Raw genomic sequence first — 20,748 nt, 5'->3', positions numbered from 1 at the left:
AGGTTAAATCAAAGTGACTGGAAAACTCATGGATTGTCTGGAAACCTTGACCAACATAAAGCAGTCCATCTTGATCACTGCAGTCAAAATATCACTTTCCTCCCATATTCTCCCCAACCCCTTCATTAGCAGGTTGGTTTTTTTCCCTGAGTTATTTGGATAACTGCCTCCATTCTCCACATTACTTTGCCTGTGTAAGACATAAAAGATTGCCTTGTCTATCTTTTCCAGGAAAAAAAAAAAAACAGGTCAAACATATTTCAAAATTCAAGATTTTGATAAATTAACATTTCAAGAATTCAGCATTTCATTAATCAGTTCAGAAATGTGGCAGGTTTAAGCAATATTAGAGCTAAAGATGTTTGTTTCTCTACTCCATTCCTTCTTCCTCTTCCTTTCTCCCAGGAATGGGGGACAAACATATAAGGGAAAAGGATGCTTTCTCTTCACTAGGGTTTGAGGCAATTTAAACAACATGAAATAGGGAAAAGAGCATTTTAGAGAGGAATGTTTCTATGAAGCAAAAAAACTATAATCTGAGGGCCAATACTACTCGAGGTAGTTCATTGATTCAGTTGTATTTATTGAGCGCTTACTATGTGCAGAGCACTGTACTAAGCACTTGGAATGTACAATTTGGCAACAGATAGAGACAATCCTTGCCCAACAATGGGCTCACAATCTAAACGGGGGAGACAGACAACAAAACAAAACAAGTAGTGTGGCGTAAATATCATCAAGATAAATAGAATCATAGATATATACACATCATTAACAAAATAGAGTAATAAATAATATATACAAATATGCACAGTGCTGTGGGGAGGGGAAGGGGGAAGAGCAGAGGGCAGGAGAAGGGGGAATGAGGAGGGGAGGAGGAGCAGAGGGAAAGGGAGGGCTCAGTCTGGGAAGGCCTCCTGGAGGAGGTGAGCTCTAAGTAGGGTTTTGAAGAGGGGAAGAGAGTTAGTTTGGCGGATGTGAGGAGGGAGGGCATTCCAGGACAGTGGTAGGACGTGGGCCAGGGGTCAACGGCGGGATAGGCACGAATGAGGGACCGTGAGGGTGTTAGCGGCAGAGGAGCAGAGTGTACGGGGTGGGCTGTAGAAGGAGAGAGGGGAGGTGAGGTAGGAGGGGGCAAGGTGATGGAGAGCTTTGAAGCCAAGAGTGAGGAGTTCCAAGACAGCATGACAAACTTCACTTCTGGTTGCAGCATGCTTGATGTGGTATCTCTCATGTTCATCCCAGCCCACACCTCCTTTTGACTATGTAAGCCCTGTCCACCCCATGAGTTTTTAAACCTCCACCCCTGCAGTGACCCTGCTTCCTCTTGCCCCTTTAAATTCCCCAACTGGGCCAGTCCTGTGACCATATCTGAAATAGATCTCTCTCTTTTAAAAAAAAAAATTGTCCCTCACTGTCAAAGGGATAAAACCCAACTGGCTGGAGGAGGAAGTCTAGAAGGAAGGAACAGGTATAGCAGGGCAAGTGTAAAAAAAAAAATAAAAAGCAAAAAATTCCAGATGGGTTAATCTACAGGCACAGGGCTGGCCCAGCACCGAGGGCTAAGGAGGCACAGGGGGATTGTGGAAATGGAGGTTTAAAAAGCCATGGAGAAGACCAGACCAGTTAGGACAGGGGATAGGACAGGGTGGGGTTGATGTGATTGAAAGTAGGGGATGTCTAATATGCTTTGTCTGGAGGTGAAATTTGCCAAAGAGATGACTGTACAGCAACAGAAATGTGTCCATTTTCAATTCTAATTATTAGCTCTCATAAACTTGCCAGCAGCCTGGTCCAATTTTTTCCTCTATCATTTTTCAATCAATTGTATTTATTGAGTGCTTACCGAGTGCAGAGCACTGTGCTAAGCTCTTGGAAGCATACAATATAACAGAGTTGGTAGACACATTCCCTGCCCACAAGGAGTATTATTTTTTGCATCAGAAGGGTAATCCCGGATCCGCCACTTTTCCACTGTTTGACCTGAGGCAAGTTACTTAACTTCTCTGTGCCTCAGATACCTCCTCTCTAAAAGGGGATTAAGACTGTGAACCCTACTTCGGACAGGGACTGTGTCCACCCCGATTATCTTGTATCTACCTCAGCACTTAGTACAGTGCCTGGCACATAGTAAGTGCTTAACAATACCAATATTATTATTAATAGTAGTAATAATAATAATGGAAGACAATAATGTTGTGAGACATATCTGCTTAGGGAGGATTTTTTTTTCAAACCAGCAAGGGTTTCCTGCCTGTAACGGCCCCTGTCTCTAGAGCAGAATTTTACATGGGGAAACAAATGGATGAATTGGGCCAAGTAGTGCCTTAATCACAAACCTGACAGCCATGATTTGTGAGGTGATTTAATTCATCTCAGTTTTCCACCTCAAGGAGCAAGCTCAGAAAGGTTAAGGGTTTGAGGAGACATGTAGGAGATTAATTCCAAAATACTGTAAACTCCTTGAGGGTAGGGGATGTGTGTCTTGCATCTGTTGTACTCTCCTGATCATTTTGTCCAATGTTTTACACTCAGAAAGTGCTCAATAAACAGGATTGCTCTCACAGACTTCTTGCCTCTGTCTTGCCTCTGTCCTGGAATGCCTTCCCTCTTCATATCCAACAGACAATTACTCTACCCCCCTTCAAAGCCTTATTGAAGGCACATCTCCCCCAAGAGGCCTTCCCTGACTAAGCTCTCTTTTCCTTCCTTCCTTCCACTCTCTTCTGTGTTGCACTGACTTTCACCCTTTATTCATCCCCTGTCCCAGCCGCACAGCACTTATGTACATATCTGTAATTTATATATTTATATTCATGTATATCTCCCCTCTAGACTGTAAGCTCATTGTGGGCAGGGACTGTGTCTGTTATATTGTTATATTGTACTCTCCCAAATGATTAGTACAGTGCTCCTCACACAGTAAGCACTCAATAAATAATAATAATGTTGGTATTTGTTAAGCGCTTAGTGCTTACTATGTGCAGAGCACTGTTCTAAGCGCTGGGGTACATACAGGGTAATCAGGTTGTCCCATGTGAGGCTCACAGTTAATCCCCATTTTACAGATGAGGTAACTGAGGCACAGAGAAGTTAAGTGATTTGCCCATAGTCACACAGCTGACTAGTGGCAGAGCCAGGATTCAAACCCATGACCTCTGACTCCCAAGCCCGGGCTCTTTCCACTGAGCCACGCTGCTTGGAGAAGGGGCATGTTTGTGGAAGACAGGGTGAAGGTATGACTTCACCTCTGGCTTCACTCTTTTTTCCAGATTCTTCCTAACAATAGATTTGATGAATTCACAATACTCTACAACTGTTAATATTTCACATGGTGAAAGTCCAGAGAAGCCCCACAGTTATGGTGAGACTCTTAGACTATTCATTCATTTGAATACAGAGAGCAAAAAGGTCTTCCTACAGAGGATAAAATGGGAGTTACGGTGATCTGGTAATCTGACTAACTTTCAAAATAGTCTTCCAATAGAAATGGTTTTTCTGTCCATGGAACACTGCTACATTCCTTGGCTCCTTCAGGCTCACTCATAAAGGGTTAGAGATAAAGGAAACAAGGTCTAGAATGCCTAGGAGCCAAAGTCAGAAACCCAAGTCAATCAGGTGCTTAATGCACCTGGAAATCTGGCAGCGGGAATCAATGACACCCCAGGGCCTTAATGCATCTGGCTAAAATAGAGTGTGAAATAAACAAAAAGACCTACACCTAGCAACTCCAGAGCTCCTTTCATCCAACTCTCTCCAAGCAATCTGCAAATCTTAATTAAGCACCTCTTGGAAAGTCCCTAGGAGGTGGCTAAGAATAACTTTTCTCATTTTACAGATGGATAGATGGATGCAGTGGGGGACCGTGAAGGGACGTGTCCAAGGGTAGGAGCTAAGACAGCAGCCCAGTCCTGAAACACATCATTCTAACCCCCCACGTGCTGTTCAATTTATCCCTGTACAGATTCTATCAGAAAGATCCCAGAAAGCCAGGAAAAATAGACTTAGGGTATAAAACTGGGCTTTCTGAATAACCAGTCACATGTGGAAGTGGAGCTCAAAAGTTCTAGCTTTCTGGCACTCCCAAATGCGGCTCATTGCATGAAAAAGATAAGCACATTCATTTGTATCTTCTTATAGCTCGATTTGGTTTATTCCTCTGCAAAGGAGAAGCTACTAAAGCCTACTCTCAAGAGTGATTGTCAGGAATGATAAAAAAAACACAGGCGATACACTTTGCAGATACAAAATGTTACATAAATTAATACTGAAATTACTGGATCTGTAGAAGCTGGTCTATGCCATTCAGTCTCAAGAACTTTTTAGTAGGCCCCTATAAGAATTGTCTAGATAGGATCATTGCAATGATGACAAGAATCCAACCATCCAATTAACATGGGGCATTTTCACCCATGAGGGGTAGCAATGCCCAAATATGATGCAATGTCTTTTTAACCACCCATAATTGGATAGATAAATAAGAGTGTCCTACTCTGGGATTGTGTCAAACAATCAGTTTATAATATCCAACATGCTCACCCACCTTCCAAATTAGATAAAGGCATCATGGAGACAGTCAAGGCCTAAACTATATCATACTCTCCTTGATTATCTTGTTATCTGATAGTGGAACCTGGAAATACCTAGAGATCACTACTGCAGTAAGAGGTGCCTAGTGCTGAACAAATCATCATCTGATATGCGTGCTCCAAACTTGAACTACTAGTAATTGTGGCATTTGAGCCCTTTCTCTGGCCACCGACTATAGAGATCTGTATTTCCATATTCTACCCTACTGGATGCGTGACAAGTTGCAGATTGATTACTTTCCCCACTTCAAAGCCTTATTGAGGGCACATCTCCTCCAGGAGGCCTTCCCTGATTATGCCCTCCTTTCCTCTTCTTCCACTCCCTTCTGCTTCTGCATCACCCTGACTTGCTCCCTTTGTTCATCCCCCCTCCAAGCCCCACAGCACTTATATACATATCTGTAAATTCATTTATTTATATTAATGTCTGTCTCCCCTATCTAGACTACAAGTTCATTGTGGGCAGGGAATGTGTCTGTTTATTGTTGAATTGTACTCCCCCAAATGCTTAGTACAGTGCTCTGCACATCTTAAGCGCTCAAAAATACTATTGAATGAATGAATGAATGAATGAATGAACAATTAGCATTAGAAGGCAGGGAGGGTCAGTTGGTGCTGAATCAAATGAATGGCCACTCTCAGGATGTCTAGGGTAAGTATTGACCAAGACTGTGCCACAGCCCATCCTGAGGCTGCTTTGTGGCTTTACCTCTCCCTTCCTCATTATTTTCCCCCCTTTTGGCCCCACCTCCACCTACCTTCTCCTGCTTCAGGCACCATTGCCCTGCCCCAGGGGGGATGAAAGCAGGATGGGCAGGATGGATGTCTAAGTAACCTTCTGCTGGTACCTAGAGAGCTGCCCTGTACCTGCAAAAAAGTCTCTTTATCTAGCCTGTCTCACAGGTATCTGAAGATGTTAGCAACCAAATTGCCGATAAGGATTTTTTTTTTCCTGGTCTCAGGTGCATATGGGTAGGTGGTCTGTGGGTGTGGGGAGGATATGTGTCATAAATTGAGTACTGGCAATATAACCAATGTACACAAGAGCAGCATTCAAGACACTGACAGCTCAATAAATATGTCAACTTCCTGAAGAATGAAAACATCTACAAGGCCTTCTATGACAACATCGCAGCAGCTTTACTGGCACGAGGAATCCCTGCTCCAGGTACCGACATAAATAATGGATGGGTGCTTATCCAAAATCGTGTCTACCCGACAATCATCAATATATTGGATGAGCCAAGGCAACATCACCAAGATTGGTTCAGTGAAAACCACGCCGATTAAAACATTACTTGCAGCAGCACAAGAAATACAACATCAACACCTTGCAGCTCCTTATGATAACAACAGAAGGGAGGCAGACAAAAGCCTACAACATGACATGCAGATCAAAGTAAGGAACATGCACAACTAGGGTCAAAGCTGAAGAGATCCAAGGCTGGACTGACCACCATTAAAGCATGGACTTTTACTCTTTATTAAAGAAGCTGTATGGCAACATACACACTATCACAGCTCTGTTGAAGGGTGCAGATGGCTCTAACCTCATCCCAGTCAAGGAGGGAATCCTGCGGAGCTGGCAACAGCAAATCATTGATCTTCTGAACACATCTTTCACCCTCGAGGATGAGGCCCTATGAAGCATAGAGAACCTGCTAAAATATGAAGACAGAGAAGGAGAAACCCAAATCAAGAAGCCCACTGTGTCCTTCTGGGAGGCTGACAGGCAAGAATGTGGTGCTAATGTGGCACCGAGCTTCGTTACCAAATCGAAGATCTAGAAAGCTGTGGTGGTGTCCAACCTTCTCTATGGCTGTAAGACCTGGAATCACCACAGAAGGCATATCCAACTTCTCAAACAGTTTCTTCAGTACCATTCATGAGCCAAACCCAACATCAAATGGTAAGACAAGATCACTGACACTGAGGCAATGTTTCATTTAATCCAGCCTTATTGGGTGGCACAGTGGAGAATGGAAGATGACAGGATACCCAAGCAACACCTGTATGGTGAACTAAAATGGAGCACACACAAGCAGGTCAAGTATAGCAGACGCTTTAAAGATAGTGAAGTGATTTCAAATGTAATGATATAGCAGGAAACCGGAAAGTGATGGCAGCAGACTGACCAGTCTTGCCATGCAGCAATAGGAGAGAGATTGCTCTCTAGATGTGGGGGCTTTGGGAAGATCAGAAGACCAGGGGAACTCTTCAAAAAAAGTGACAGATACTGCAAGTGGCAGATGCATCAGCAAAGGGACTTTGTCCAAGGAGAACAGGATTTTCCAGTCAACTCCTTCAGGTGTGGTTAGAATCTTACTGTTAGTAGTGTCATCTGTCCATTCTAAGGATAGACACACACTCTCTCTCTCTCTCTCACACACACTTATATAAACTTCAGCATGCCCCTTAAGAACATATGGAGCATGCATCTCATCCTTAGGACATGGCATACATTTTTTTTCCAGCCTGGGACCCAGATACGAGTCCTGATCCCACATTCTTTGACTCAGATCCTAGAGGAAAGCTTTTCTAATGCTCAACCTGGCCTCACTAATCTGCTGTTTGGCACAACATGCCAGTGCCACGTAAAAATAAATCTCCTGCTGCTAGGTAGGCATGAAAGACCTTAGCTGCCAACATACCTGCCAGTGACAGTGTAGTATTTCCACCACAGTTCATAGAGGCTGTACCCCATTTACAAAGTGACAGTGACATAATGACATGTGAAGAAGCTGACAGATGCAACAGAGGCTTCCTCAAGCATCCTTAGGGGAGTGAGGATAGCCTGGCTCAGATCACTGAGGTAATCATCAATCACTGGTGTTAGCCTCTCATTTCCAAAGCCCATTGTTTAGGGTTAGACACTTAGGGAACAATCCCCCATCCGGCCCCATTTCAATCTCCACTGTCCTCAGGAGTCTCTCCAGGAGCTGACTGGAGAATCAGGGCAAATCTTAATAGAGTCCAGGCCTCTAGGAGCTGTGGAAGGATCCAGAGTCCCTAAGGTTCCTGAAAAGAGAGGGTACACAGGTCCCTGAAGGGCACCGTCCTTGTTTGATGTTCTCTCAGGGACCTAATGTTCTTCAATCCCTTTAGGCTCTGATATATTTTTCCTGCTCTCTTCATAGGAGCTTCCCTTTGATGTTATCTTCAGAAGGGAGATGATAACTTCCCCAAGAATTCTATACATTTGTTTCCATTGCAGGCACCCCACTACTGGGAAGATATGATTTTCCCCTGGGTGAAGGATGAAGAAAGAAGGAATGTAAGGAAAGCCAAAGTGTTCTGCATGAACCACATCCCCAGCAGCAATGTAGAGAGACCTTATCTGTTCTCAACCCCACCCTCGGCCACATAGCACTTAGGTTCCTATCGGTGCTTTATTTATATTAATATGTTTCCTCCTCTAGACTTTAACCTCCTTGTGTCTACCAACTCTGTGGGGCTTTTTTGATTGTTTTTAAATGATATTTGAGCACTTACTATGTTCCAGGCACTGTACTAAGTGCTGGGATAGCTACAAGCTAATCAGGTAGAACATAGTTTATGTCCCACGTGGGGCTCAGAATCTTGATCCCTATTTTACAGATGAAGGACCAGAGTAGTAAAGTGACTTGCCAAGGTGACACTGCAGACTAGTGGCAGAGCCAGGATTAGACCCTGGGTTCTTTGAATCCCAGGCCCAATCTCTATCCACTAGGCCATGCGACTTCTCTGTTGTACTGCACTCTCCCAAGTGCTTAGTATTCATTCATTCAATAGTATTTATTGAGCACTTACTATGTGCAAAGCACTGTACTAATCACTTGGAATGAACAAGTCGGCAACAGATAGAGACAATCCCTGCCGTTTGACGGGCTTACAGTCTAATCGGGGGAGACGGACAGACAAGAACAATGGCAATAAATAGAGTCAAGGGGAAGAACATCTCGTAAAAACAATGGCAACTAAATAGAATCAAGGCGATGTACATTTCATTAACAAAATAAATAGGGTAATGAAAATATATACAGTTGAGCGGACGAGTACAGTGCTGTGAGCGGACGAGTACAGTGCTGAAGGGATGGGAAGGGAGAGGGGGAGGAGCAGAGGGAAATGGGGGGAAAAGAGGGTTAAGCTGCGGAGAGGTGAAGGGTTAGTACAGAGCTCTGCGCGTGGTAAGCACTTAATAAATACCATTGATGGATTAAAAAAAAAATCAGATTCCTTGAGCAAGTGATTAAACTGCTCTCCTGGATGCTCCTTGACCCATACCCTGGTAAAGTCCATCTTTGTGCACAACAGTGTGATAAGGATGTAATGGGGGGACCCAGGTTTTAGCAGTGGGTCACGGGTCCTCAGACTTTGCACCTGTTCTTACAAACTAAATGTATTACAGATAAACACTACCACTTCAAATGTATTATATCAAATGCTATTGGTCAGAGCACATTGTAATCAGGTTGTATTAGAAACCGACTGTAAAATCAATAGGAGTGAAAATGTTACACAAAGAATCTATAATGGCATTTCAGATCCATTCAGAAATAGAGATGTTTGAACTTCTATAGGTTTGGGAGCCTTTCCACAGATTTTGAAGTAGTGAATTTTTCTTACAGCTCTATGTGCTTATAAATCGATCCTACATTCAGTCATATGCATCTGTGAAAAATCCAGACACAAGAGATCTGCCTTCAGACAAACTGTAGCCCTAGATGTCTGTTCTGTGATACAGACATCATGTGTGTCAAAGTATATTGAGTGAATGCAAGGGCTGCTCTCTTTGCTTCTACTTGGCATTTCAAAGGATCTATATTATATTTTTAAAGGATCAAGAACCATTGCAGCATGACTTTGTGGGAGCCAAAACTGGACTGAGACAAAATCAGTTTTATAACTGTTTGATAAAGAATGCAACTTAATTTTCTCAGCACTAAAACACACTCCTACTTGCCTTCTTTTGGGGGGCAATCTCAAATTTAAACTGAAAAAGAGATCCTTGACCTCCTCAATCACTAGCAGGCATCATTCTCTAGAAGCCAATGCTTGGAACAGGAAAGCCAAACTCATTATGTTTTCTCTTCAGTACAGTAATCATAAAATGGAGATACAGATATGAGGTCCTGAAGGCCACCAAGCTGGCAGTCAGGGACCTGTTCACTGGAAAAGGAGAAGGAAAGACATTGAGGCAGAGGTTGAGGGGATCGCTTATTTGCTGATGTTTTCTCAACAAAAGCTTTGTTTCAATAGCACAGTGAGATGTCTTAGGCACCAGCTTTCTCATTCCAGTGACGAAGATCTTGAATTTTCCCACTGTCCTCTCCCTTTCCCAACCGTATTCTTCTCTCCTGTAAAAATTTACCAGATCTACAATTGAATTTCTCCCAGCCTATAAGCTATGGAATTCACACAGCTTGTGCACACATAAACTTAAAAAACATACAGTAAAAATGATCATTTCCTTAACAGAGTTTAGCAAAATGACAAAATGAAAAGCAGTAAAGCATATGGTGCATTCTCACAGTGACTCGATCACAACATTCCTTCTCTTCCTTACTGGGGTTTTGGATCTACAGCGTCTGATGGAAACTCTGAAACTTCTGAGTATAGCTAAATTCTGGAACACTAGGCACAGTGCCTACAGTTCATGGATTTCAAGGCCAGTAAACACTGCTTCATTAAGTTTGAAAGATTTTGTGACTGGAACCTTATTTAGTCCATTCTGTGTTGCCTTGTACCTCTTTCAAACATGTTTATACTATATTCCATGATGTTTAGGCTTCCACAGACAGCTTTTTGTCTCAGTCCTGAGGTTCTGTAAGGTGTTGACAAGGCAATGCTTGTTTGGCCAGGAGCAGTTCTTTGATCTCTGAGTCATCCTCTCTAGACTGTAAATGCCTTGTTGTGGGCAGGAAACTGTCTACCAACTCTGTTTATTGTACTTTCCCATGTGATTAGTATGGTGCTCTGCACACAGTAATTCCTCAATAAATACCACTGACTGATTGATTCTCATCAACCCAACCTCAGTGTTTTCTGGCAGCCCAGTCTTAAAGGTGGCCTGGTAGAGAGTATCTTATTCACTGGTCATATTGATAGAGGCAAATGGAGTTGTTGTAGAGTGCTTTGAAGATGTTGCACATGTTGTCTTTCCCCAAGAGTTTTAAATTCAGTTCTTCAGATGGTTTGGGTGCCATTTTTCAATAAATGGGCTTTATTATTAGGGAAGGTTAGGCACAGAGCAGGATATTGTCTCACACTCAGCACCACGCAGAGTAGTACTAACATGAGCATCCTCTGAGTCTCTTGATCAGACAATGATATGGTCAAAAAGAGCCACTTCTTAGATCTTTGATATCCCCATGAAGCCTCTCTATTGCTCAATAAGCAAAATACTTCATCAGTGACTACATATGGATAGCTAGCATATTCACTGAGCAGGAAGTCACTGATCATTACCTTTCCATTTCCAGGCAGTCCAATTATTTTTCTCCATGTCCCCACATCACTGATAGTGAAATGCTCTGTGCCAAGCAGCGTGGCTCAGTGGCTTGGGAGTCAGAGGTCACGGGTTCTAATCCCGGCTCTACCATTTGTCAGCTGTGTGACTGTGGGCAAGTCACTTAATTTCTCTTTGCCTCAGTTACCTCATCTGTAAAATGGGGATGAAGACTGTGAGCCTCATGTGGGACAACCTGATTACCCTGTATCTACCCCAGTGCTTAGAACAGTGCTCTGCACCTAGTAAGCGCTTAACAAATACCAACATTATCATTATTATTGTTATTATTATTATTATTATCAGCAGTTGAAATGAACCTGTCTAGAATAGTGGTAGCCAAAGTGCAGCGAGTGAGCCACACACAGCTCTGCTTCGCTTGCTATGCCACTTGTGGTATATTGTTTACATGGGCCCAGGCTGTCTTGCTTGCTGTCACTCCCCCATACCCATAAAATACCTCCCACACTCACCCCCAATATCTGAAATGCTTGTGCACCACCCCTCAGTGCCACCCTCCCATGCCAACTGGCATGTTTTGCCATTGTTTTTACGAGATGTTCTTCCCCTTGACGCTGTTTAGTGCCATTGTTCTTGTCTGTCCGTCTCCCCCGATTAGACTGTAAGCCCGTCAAACGGCAGGGACTGTCTCTATCTGTTGCCGACTTGTTCATCCCAAGCGCTTAGTACAGTGCTCTGCACATAGTAAGCGCTCAATAAATACTATTGAATGAATGAATGAACTGGCACACCTCCCTGCTAATTTGGGGGGGCTTTTTTCTTTTCTTTTTTTGATCTGTGACTCTGGGCCATATTATGATTTAGGATTGCACCTCTTCAGTTCATAAGGCTTGGCCACTGCTGATCTAGACCTTTATTAGCCTCCTTCTCCATGCTGTCAGGGATAAGGCATATTCACTGATGATTGTAGCATAGCATTTCTGCTTTAAAGGCAGGAGAGGGTAATTAGACGTTCACTGACTACTCAGATTGGAATAGCTATGCCTGCAATCTCCACTCAGAAGAAGGTATATCCAACACCTATTTCTACGAGCTGCCCTTCATTAGGGCTGCAGTGTTGACTCTCAATCTGGCTAGTTTAAATGCAACACATTCTGTTCCCCCTGCTGGATGCTTGCTGGTGGCAGCCAGATCTTCCACAGTTCATTTGCGATTTTCTTTGTATTTGCTTTGCTTCTGTTTGTTTCTGAATATTCACTGTCACGAAAAGCCCCATCAGTTACAATCCCCTAGTGAACCTGATTTGATGATGATGTTTATTTGATCGAGGCAAGCAATTTTTAGGAACACCTTTTTTAGTTCCCCTCCTCTTTCAGGGTGAGCACTAAATTACTAAATAGGGCTGCTCAGATATCCAGGGGGCCAGCAAACCATGAGGTTGCCTCTTGTCACTTGTCTGCTGTCTGCCACTTGTCTGCTGTGACACCTTGGGCAAGTCACTTCACTTCTGTGAGCCTCAATTACCTCATCTGTAAAATGAGGATTAAGGGCTGTGTCCAACTCAATTACCTTGTACCTACCTCATCTACTTAGTGCCTGGCACATAGTAAGTGCTTAACAAATACCATAATCATCATCTCTTAAACAACAGAGTGAACAATATCTAGTACTTTTGTTTCCAGTCCCCTCTAGACTGTAAGCTCCTGATGGGCAGGGATTACGTCCAGCAACTCTGTTGTAATGTACTCTCTCAAGTGCTTAGTCCAGTGCTCTGCACACAGTAAGTGCTCCATAAATACCACTGATTGATTAAGTTTCCTATGATCAACAGGGCATGTGCTTGAGTTGTATTTGCAGTAGGTTTGATGGGTTGCACCAGAGAAGCAGCATGGCTTAGTGGAAAGCGCTTGGGAGTCAGAGTTGGTGGGTTCTAATTCTGGCTCCGCCACTTGTCAGCTGTGTGACTTTGGGCAAGTTACTTAACTTCTCTATGCCTCAGTTACCTCATCTGTAAAAGGGAGATTAAGACTGTGAGCCCCACATGGGACAAGCTGATTACCTTGTATCTACCCCAGTGCTTAAACAGTGCTCAGCACGTAGTAAGTGCTTAACAAATACCATCGTCATCATCACCAGGAGCTCCTATTATGAAAAAGCCATCTGGGGGTGGGGTGTAGTTTGTGGCCATAGACAGAACGTGTCTGTGTGTGCCCTCATCTACTTTTTATGTCATTATCGAGTATGGCTTAGGAGTATGGCTTGCCCTGGCAATAGCTCCTTGCCCTGTTTTGTTGCGATATGGTCCCCTGTTTCTATGCTCTTCTTGGAAGTGCAGAGAGGGGTGCATTCTCATCTCAACAAAGGAGGGAATCTTAAAAGAGATGGCAGCATCTCTTCCACCACTGAAGGATATCACTCGATGAATATACTTAGCATTTAATAAAGTGACCAATGTGGTTAGAAACATGAAGAACAGTGGCGTCCTAGGATCTGATGATCTACCTGCCCCAATCTATAGGCAGAGAGGGAATAGTCTGTTGAAACACCTGCACAGATGCTTCCTCAACATATGGAATACTGAGGAAATGCCATAGCATTTTAAGGACTCCACCATTATTTTCATTTTCACAGAAAAAGATGAGAGAGCTGTCTGCAGACACTATTTGGGGATCTTACTGCTCCCTACTGATGGCAAGATCCTGGCCCAACTCCTCCTGGACCAGCTACGGAAAACTTCACTAACCCTCCTCTCCCAGAATCACAATGTAGCTTCAGGGCACAGAAGGCCAAAATAGACATGATCACTGCTGCCCAATAACTTTAGGAGAATTGCAGAGAACAACATCAAGACCAAGACTGGGTTATGTCCCTTGAAAACGGGACTTTGTTATGAGTGGTTTTTTGGTGGGATATGCTTTCACTTAGACCTGCACAGTATAACTTAGGATCCATTTTGGAACAGTCACATGAAATTTCTTTACAAGCTATTTAACTAGTAATAGATGCCACTAAACTCTCCTTATTAGAGTGAGTCAAAGCATAACACCACAATATTGAATAAATGAGATTAATATGATTGTGAGGCTGCAGAAGTAGAAGCTCATTCCATTGACTGTGATAGCAGTCTTTCAAATTAAGAGAAGAACTTGCCCAACTTGAGTTGAACAACAGTCAGTCCTTCTACCCTCCCTACCAACCCCCCCCCCCCTTGTGGCTTTTACGCTGTACTATATATGTGTGGTATTTTTTTCATTCAGCACAGCTGCCACGCCCAACCCAGTACCTCCCCACTTTTTAAACTTTAAGTTTACACTTAGGAGCAGCCTTAGGGGACTAAGGGTAGGATAGGGGAGGGATGGGGGTGGCAGCAGCAGCAGTGGTGGAGGGCTGGTAGGGGACCACCACCCTCTCATCTCACCCAGGTCTGGCCCCATCCCTGTGGTTTTGGCTGGGGTCGGAGGAACAGACTACAAAGCAAGAAAGGAGAGGGCAGTGGGAGTGGCATGGGGAGTGCAGGCTGCCTCTAAGTTTAAAATTAAAGTTGAAAAAAAAAGAAAATAGATGGGCTGGTTACAGAGGCTGAGCTGGCCCGACAGAGGCAGGGAGCAAGTTCAGGATGTGGGGTGGGGAGGGAGCAGAATAGCTGCCGGGTACAGGGGAGGGTGGGGAAGGGTGGAGCAAGGGAGGATGTGGGGAGGGGGTGGGGGAGGAATTTACTTACCTGCGCTGTTCAGCTGTAACGTTGGGGCCAGGTGGGCGTAAGTTGGGGTAAGTCACCAAACAGTACAGGTCGTATCCCCCGGATGGTTGTTTTGCGGGGTGGTTGTAACCTGGGGTACGCCTGTACAAAAGCATTTCACACCATCAGTAGACCTGGTCTCTGCAACTACTAAAATAGTTTGGCTCCTCAATAGTATGAATGGCCATTTCATAAATGGAGAAGCCATACCTAATTTTTGCCCCAGTTCCAATGGAGTAAAACAGGGTTGTGTACTGGGCCCAGTGCTATTCAACCTATTCTATGCAGTGATACGCAAGGACCCAACCAAAAGACTAGTAACCAGTGACCTTCTTCTTGCCAAATCTGACAACCTCTACTCCACCCTCATCCTCCTGTACCTCTCAGCTGCCCTTGACACTGTGGACCACCCCCTTCTCTGTGAAACTTTATCTGACCTCGGCTTCAATGACACTGTCCTCTCTTAGTTCTCCTCTCTGACTGCTCATTCTCAGGTTCTTTTGAATGCTCCTCCTCTTTCTCCTACCCTCTGATAGTGGAGGTCCCTCAAGGCTCAGTTCTAGGTCCCCTTCTTTTCTCCCTCTCCACCCATTCCCTTGGAGAACTCATTCGCTCCCATGGCTTCAACTACTATCTTTATACAGATCATTTCCAAATCTACACCTCCAGCCCTGACCTCTCTCCTTCTCTACAGTATCACACTTCCTCCTACCTTCAGGACATCTCTACCCACCAGTATCTCAGAGTAAAGATGGCCAAAACAGAACTCCTTATCTTCCCACCCAAACTCTGCTCTTCCCCTGTCTTTCCCATCACTGTAAACAATATAACTATACTCCCTATCTCACAAACCCGTAACCTTGGCATTATCCTCAACTCATCTTTTTCATTCAACCCACATATTCAATCTGTCATCAAATCCTGTCCGTTCTACCTTCACAAAATACTAAATCCGCCCTTTCCTCTCCATCCACACTACTACGCTGATCCAAGCACTTATTCTATCCCGTCTAAACTACTACATCAGCCTCCTCACTGACCTCCCTGACTCCTCTCTCTCCCCACTCCAGTCCATATGTCACTCCACTGTATGGATCATTTTTCTAAAAAAAGTTCAGTCCATGTCTCTCCACTCCTCAAAAACTTCCAGTGTTTGCCCATCTACCTCTGCATCAAACATTAACTTATCATTCTGTTTAAAGCACTCAATCAAGTTGTCCCTTCCTACCTTACCTCACTGATCTTCTACTATAGCCCAGCCCACACACTTAACTCCTCTAGCACCAGCTAACTCACTGTGCCCCGATCTCATCTATCTTGCCGCTGACCCCTTTCCCACATCCTCCCTGTGGTCTGGACTTCCCTCCCTCTCCATATAAGCCAGACCACCACTCTCCCCACCTTCAAAGCCTTATTAAGGTCACCTATTCTCCAAGAGGCCTTCCCCAGTTAAGCCCTCTTTTCCCCAGCTCCCTCTCCCTTCTGCGTCATCTATGCACTTGGATCTGTGACCTTTGGACATTTGGTATTCACCCCGCCCTCAGCCCTGCAGCAGTTATGTACATATCTAAAAATTTTATATTATAAATTATTTATTGATATCAATGTGTCTCCCCCTCTAAACTGTAAGCTTGCTGTGGGCAGGGAATGTGGCTACTGACTCTATTGTACTATACTCTCCCAAGCACTATTAAGTGCTCTGCACATGGTAAGCACTCAATAAATACCTCAGATTGATTGATTGTATCAGAATACAATTCTAGTCCTCTGGGAAACTCTTTCGACTCAACAGGATAAGAGTATCATTCAGTGCCTATGAATCTATTTTTATCCACTCAATCTCCAATGGCTCCTTCCCCTCTGCCTTCAAACATGCCCACGTCTCCCCCATCCTAAAAAAACCCGCTCTCGACCCCACTTCCCCTTCCAGTTATCGCCCTATCTCCCTACTACCCTTCCTTTCCAAAATCCTAGAACGAGTCATCTACACTCGCTGCTTAGAATTCCTTAACTCCCATTCTCTCCTGGACCCCCTCCAATCTGGCTTCCGTCCCCTCCACTCTACCAAGACTGTTCTCTCTAAGGTCACCCATGACCTCCTTCTTGCCAAATCCAATGGCTCCAAATCCATTCGAATCCTCCTTGACCTCTCAGCTGCCTTTGACACTGTCGACCATCCCCTCCTCCTCCACACCTTATCTCACCTTGGCTTCACGGACTCCGTCCTCGCCTGGTTCTCCTCTTATCTCTCTGGCCGGTCATTCTCGGTCTCCTTCGCAGGTGCCTCCTCCCCCTCCCATCCTTTAACTGTTGGAGTTCCTCAAGGGTCAGTTCTTGGCCCTCTTCTGTTCTCCATTTACACTCACTCCCTTGGTGAACTCATTCGCTCTCACGGCTTCGACTACCATCTCTACGCAGATGGCACGCAGATCTACATCTCCGCCCCTGTCCTCTCCCCCTCCCTTCAGGCTCGCATCTCCTCCTGCCTCCAGGATGTCTCCACCTGGATGTTGGCCCGCCACCTAAAACTTAACATGAGCAAGACTGAGCTCCTCATCTTCCCTCCCAAGCCCGGTCCTCTCCCAGACTTCCCTATCACCGTGGATGGTACAACCATCCTTCCCATCTCTCAGGCCCGCAACCTCGGTGTCATCTTTGACTCGTCTCTCTCGTTCACCCCACACATCCTATCCGTTACCAAGACCTGCCAGTCTCACCTTTACAATACTGCCATGATCCGCCCTTTCCTCTCTACCCAAACGGCTATCTTACTGCTACAGGCTCTTGTTATATCCCGGCTAGACTACTGTGTCAGCCTTCTCTCTGATCTCCCTTCCTCCTCTCTCACCCCGCTCCAGTCTATTCTTCACTCCACTGCCCAGCTCATCTTTCTGCAGAAACAATCTGGGCATGTCACTCCCCTTCTTAAACACCACCAGTGGTTGCCTATCAACCTCCGTTCCAAACAAAAACTCCTTACTCTAGGCTTCAAGGCTCTCCATCACCTTGCCCCTTCCTACCTCTCCTCCCTTCTGTCTTTCTACTGCCCACCACGCACGCTCTGCTCTTCTGCCGCCCACCTCCTCACCGTCCCTCGGTCTCGCCTATCCCGCCGTCGACCTCTGGGCCACGTCCTCCCGCTGTCCTGGAATGCCCTCCCTCTTCACCTCAGACAATCTAATTCTCTTCCCCTCTTCAAATCCCTACTTAAAACTCACCTCCTCCAAGAGGCCTTCCCAGACTGAGCTCCCCCCTTTTTCCTTCTGCTCCCTCTACCCCCCTTCACCTCTCCGCAGCTAAACCCTCTTCTCCCCCCTTTCCCTCTCCTCCTCCCCCTCTCCCGTCCTACCCCCTCAGCACTGTACTCGTCCGCTCGACTGTATATATCTTTATCACCCTATTTATTTTGTTTATTTTGTTTAATGAGATGTACATCACCCTGATTCTATTTAGTTGCCATTGTTTTTATGAGATGTTCTTCCCCTTGACTCTATTTATTGCCATCGTTCTTGTCTGCCTGTCTCTCCCGATTAGACTGTAAACCCGTCAAAGGGCAGGGACTGTCTCTATCTGTTGCCGACTTGTACATTCCAAGCGCTTAGAACAGTGCTCTGAACATAGTAAGCGCTCAATAAATACTATTGAATGAATGAATCTCTTGTTCAGATGTTTCTCTACGCTGATGACTGTGCTTTAGAAGCATGCACACACACACACACACAAACACACAAGACAACATACAGATGATTATGAACCGTATTTCAGAATCAGGAAATACCTAGGCAACACATTCACCAGTGATAGACAAAGAGGTAGAAAATGGCTATTGCATCATTTGGGAGACTGTTAGATACAATCTGGAGCTAATTTGCATCGAGATTCAAAGCTCTCTTTGGATCTACGTAAGGTTTTTGAGGCTCTTTAATGCAATTTTAGCAAGCATGGATTGATTTTTCACTCTCTCTGATATATTTGCAACCAGATTTTTCTTATTAATAAGCAACTCTCCCGACAAAAAGTGGACTATAGCATATATATTATAAATGTGTTCATCTAGATATATAATAGCTGTCCTATGCTCTGCTACATCATTTGAGGTTTCACACTGAAATAATTCCTCTGTCCTCCCCGTTTATGTTTTTCCTGTTACATTTCCCCTATTTCAGCCCACCGTTTAGCAGGTGTTGGGGCATCTCACTGCTTTTCATTCTCCCCTCATGACCTGTCCAGCAAAGGTGTGGTGATTTGTGAACTGACTGTGTTCCAGGACCTGATGGTTGGTGATCCTCTCTTGCCATTTGATCACTTGAGTTTAAATAAAAAGTTATGTTTACAGAATTGTTCTCGAAATCAGATGCATCAGCTAGAGTAAATGCAGGTGTCAAAGACACTAGAATTGCTCTATTGATTTCCAGTTAGTTTTAAATCTTGCGGAGCTTCTGAGTACTGAAAGAGAGATAAAACTTAGGGGAGGTGAGCTCAATGGAGAATAAAGAACTTAAAAAAAAACAGTATTTGTTGAGGTATCCAAGGTACATAACACTGTAGTAAATACTTGGGGAAATCTAAATGATTAGGTATGGTGCAAGGCCTTAAGGAATTTAGAGTCTAATAGAGGCAAGCAAGACTAGCCTAGGATCATCATAAATATGAACAGATGAATGCAATAAGACTACAGGACTGTCTAAGCTTATATTATCATTTAAAACAAATATTCTTGGAAGCAGAGACTGCTGTTTTTTGTAACTCCATATTGTGCCTTTAACAGAGCTATGCCCATCCAAGAGCTCAATAAATAATGATGATGCCAGTGATGGGATGAGTTCAAGTCCACCAGAAGATTTACTGACGGATCACCCTCTATCCTAGTTCCATCCTCAGCCACTGAACCTCTACTGAGGCACCAGTTTGTTTTTTGTCTGTCAAAATTAAATCTCTCCAGGTAGCAGTTTGGTTCCTTCCATACCAGGATATAACTAGGGTTTGGGGGGAAAGAATGGGAAGCTGAGGAGATGGTGCTGCCAGACGGCCCTTCCTTGCCATCCCCCCACCCCCCACAGCCCAAGTCTCCAGCCCTTGAATATATTACTCACCTTCCAAATTTTCACTGGCTCCACACACCCCACCCCTGCAAAACTGCAGATGGCAGTTTTGCCATCTGCCCCCTTCCAGTCACACACCCCTTTCCTCCTCCTGCCCCCCAACTAACTCACGAATCTAAGAGAACATGATTTCTGTGAAGAATTTCACAGAAGCTTGTGTTTGGGAGGGAAGCCAAACCAAACCAAAGGGAACAGAAAGGAGGGGTAGCCTTTACATGCTTGGTGGGCTCTTGTTAGTGTTGGTATCTACCCTGACCCATTCCATCAGGTCATATGCGACCAGGGAAGTGTGCACCTAGGAAGGAATGTGAAGGAAAGAAATGGGTGTGAGAGGGGAAGAAGTGAGGTTTCAGCATGCCCTTCTTGCACATTCCTTCACATTCCTTCCTAAGTGAGAGCCAGGAACAGAGACCATTCCCTGTCAGGCTGCTACTGCAATGCAGCTTCAGCTAAAGGCCTGAAGCAGCTTCAACCCAGGCCTTAAGAGGTTCCACTTTAATGGGCCTTTTAAATCTACTAAATTTTGGAGAGGAAAAACTGCAGCAGCAAGCATGTCAGTTTAAACACACCCTTATGCATGAGGTCATAAAGCTCAAATATATTCTTCTGTCCAATTAGTACATACCAACCCAATATATTTGGATTACTCCCCTTTATGTTGCTCAATTCCTTCATCAACAATATACGCAATTTGTATTCTGAGCCAATGCTACCTGAGAGGGTAGAGCAGCAATTACCGCCAGCTCATTTTCCTGCACCCAGTGTGTACAGCAATCAGTGGTGAGAAAGACTAGGTTTCATTTATGATGGCTCCATGAATCCAACTAATTAGTGAGTCTAGCTTGCACTGAACACACTCACACACTGGAT

General features: G+C 44.5%; 1 protein-coding gene across 2 annotated transcripts in view; it reads right to left on the bottom strand.

Annotated features, from left to right (window-relative positions):
* IQSEC1 (IQ motif and Sec7 domain ArfGEF 1) overlaps window positions 1-20,748 on the bottom strand; it is a 661,275-nt gene that overhangs the window by 583,719 nt on the left and 56,808 nt on the right. For both annotated transcript variants that reach the window (XM_029050996.2, XM_029051004.2), the window contains exon 2: window positions 14,759-14,878. In XM_029050996.2, the coding sequence (XP_028906829.1) occupies window positions 14,759-14,878 (120 nt within the window). The remainder of the gene's footprint in view (window positions 1-14,758; window positions 14,879-20,748) is intronic.

Source organism: Ornithorhynchus anatinus, chromosome X1 (genome assembly GCF_004115215.2).
Source record: "Ornithorhynchus anatinus isolate Pmale09 chromosome X1, mOrnAna1.pri.v4, whole genome shotgun sequence".
NCBI classification, from domain to species: Eukaryota; Metazoa; Chordata; class Mammalia; order Monotremata; family Ornithorhynchidae; genus Ornithorhynchus; species Ornithorhynchus anatinus.
Note: the sequence above shows the minus strand (reverse complement) of the source record. Positions and strands in the feature narration are given on the sequence as shown.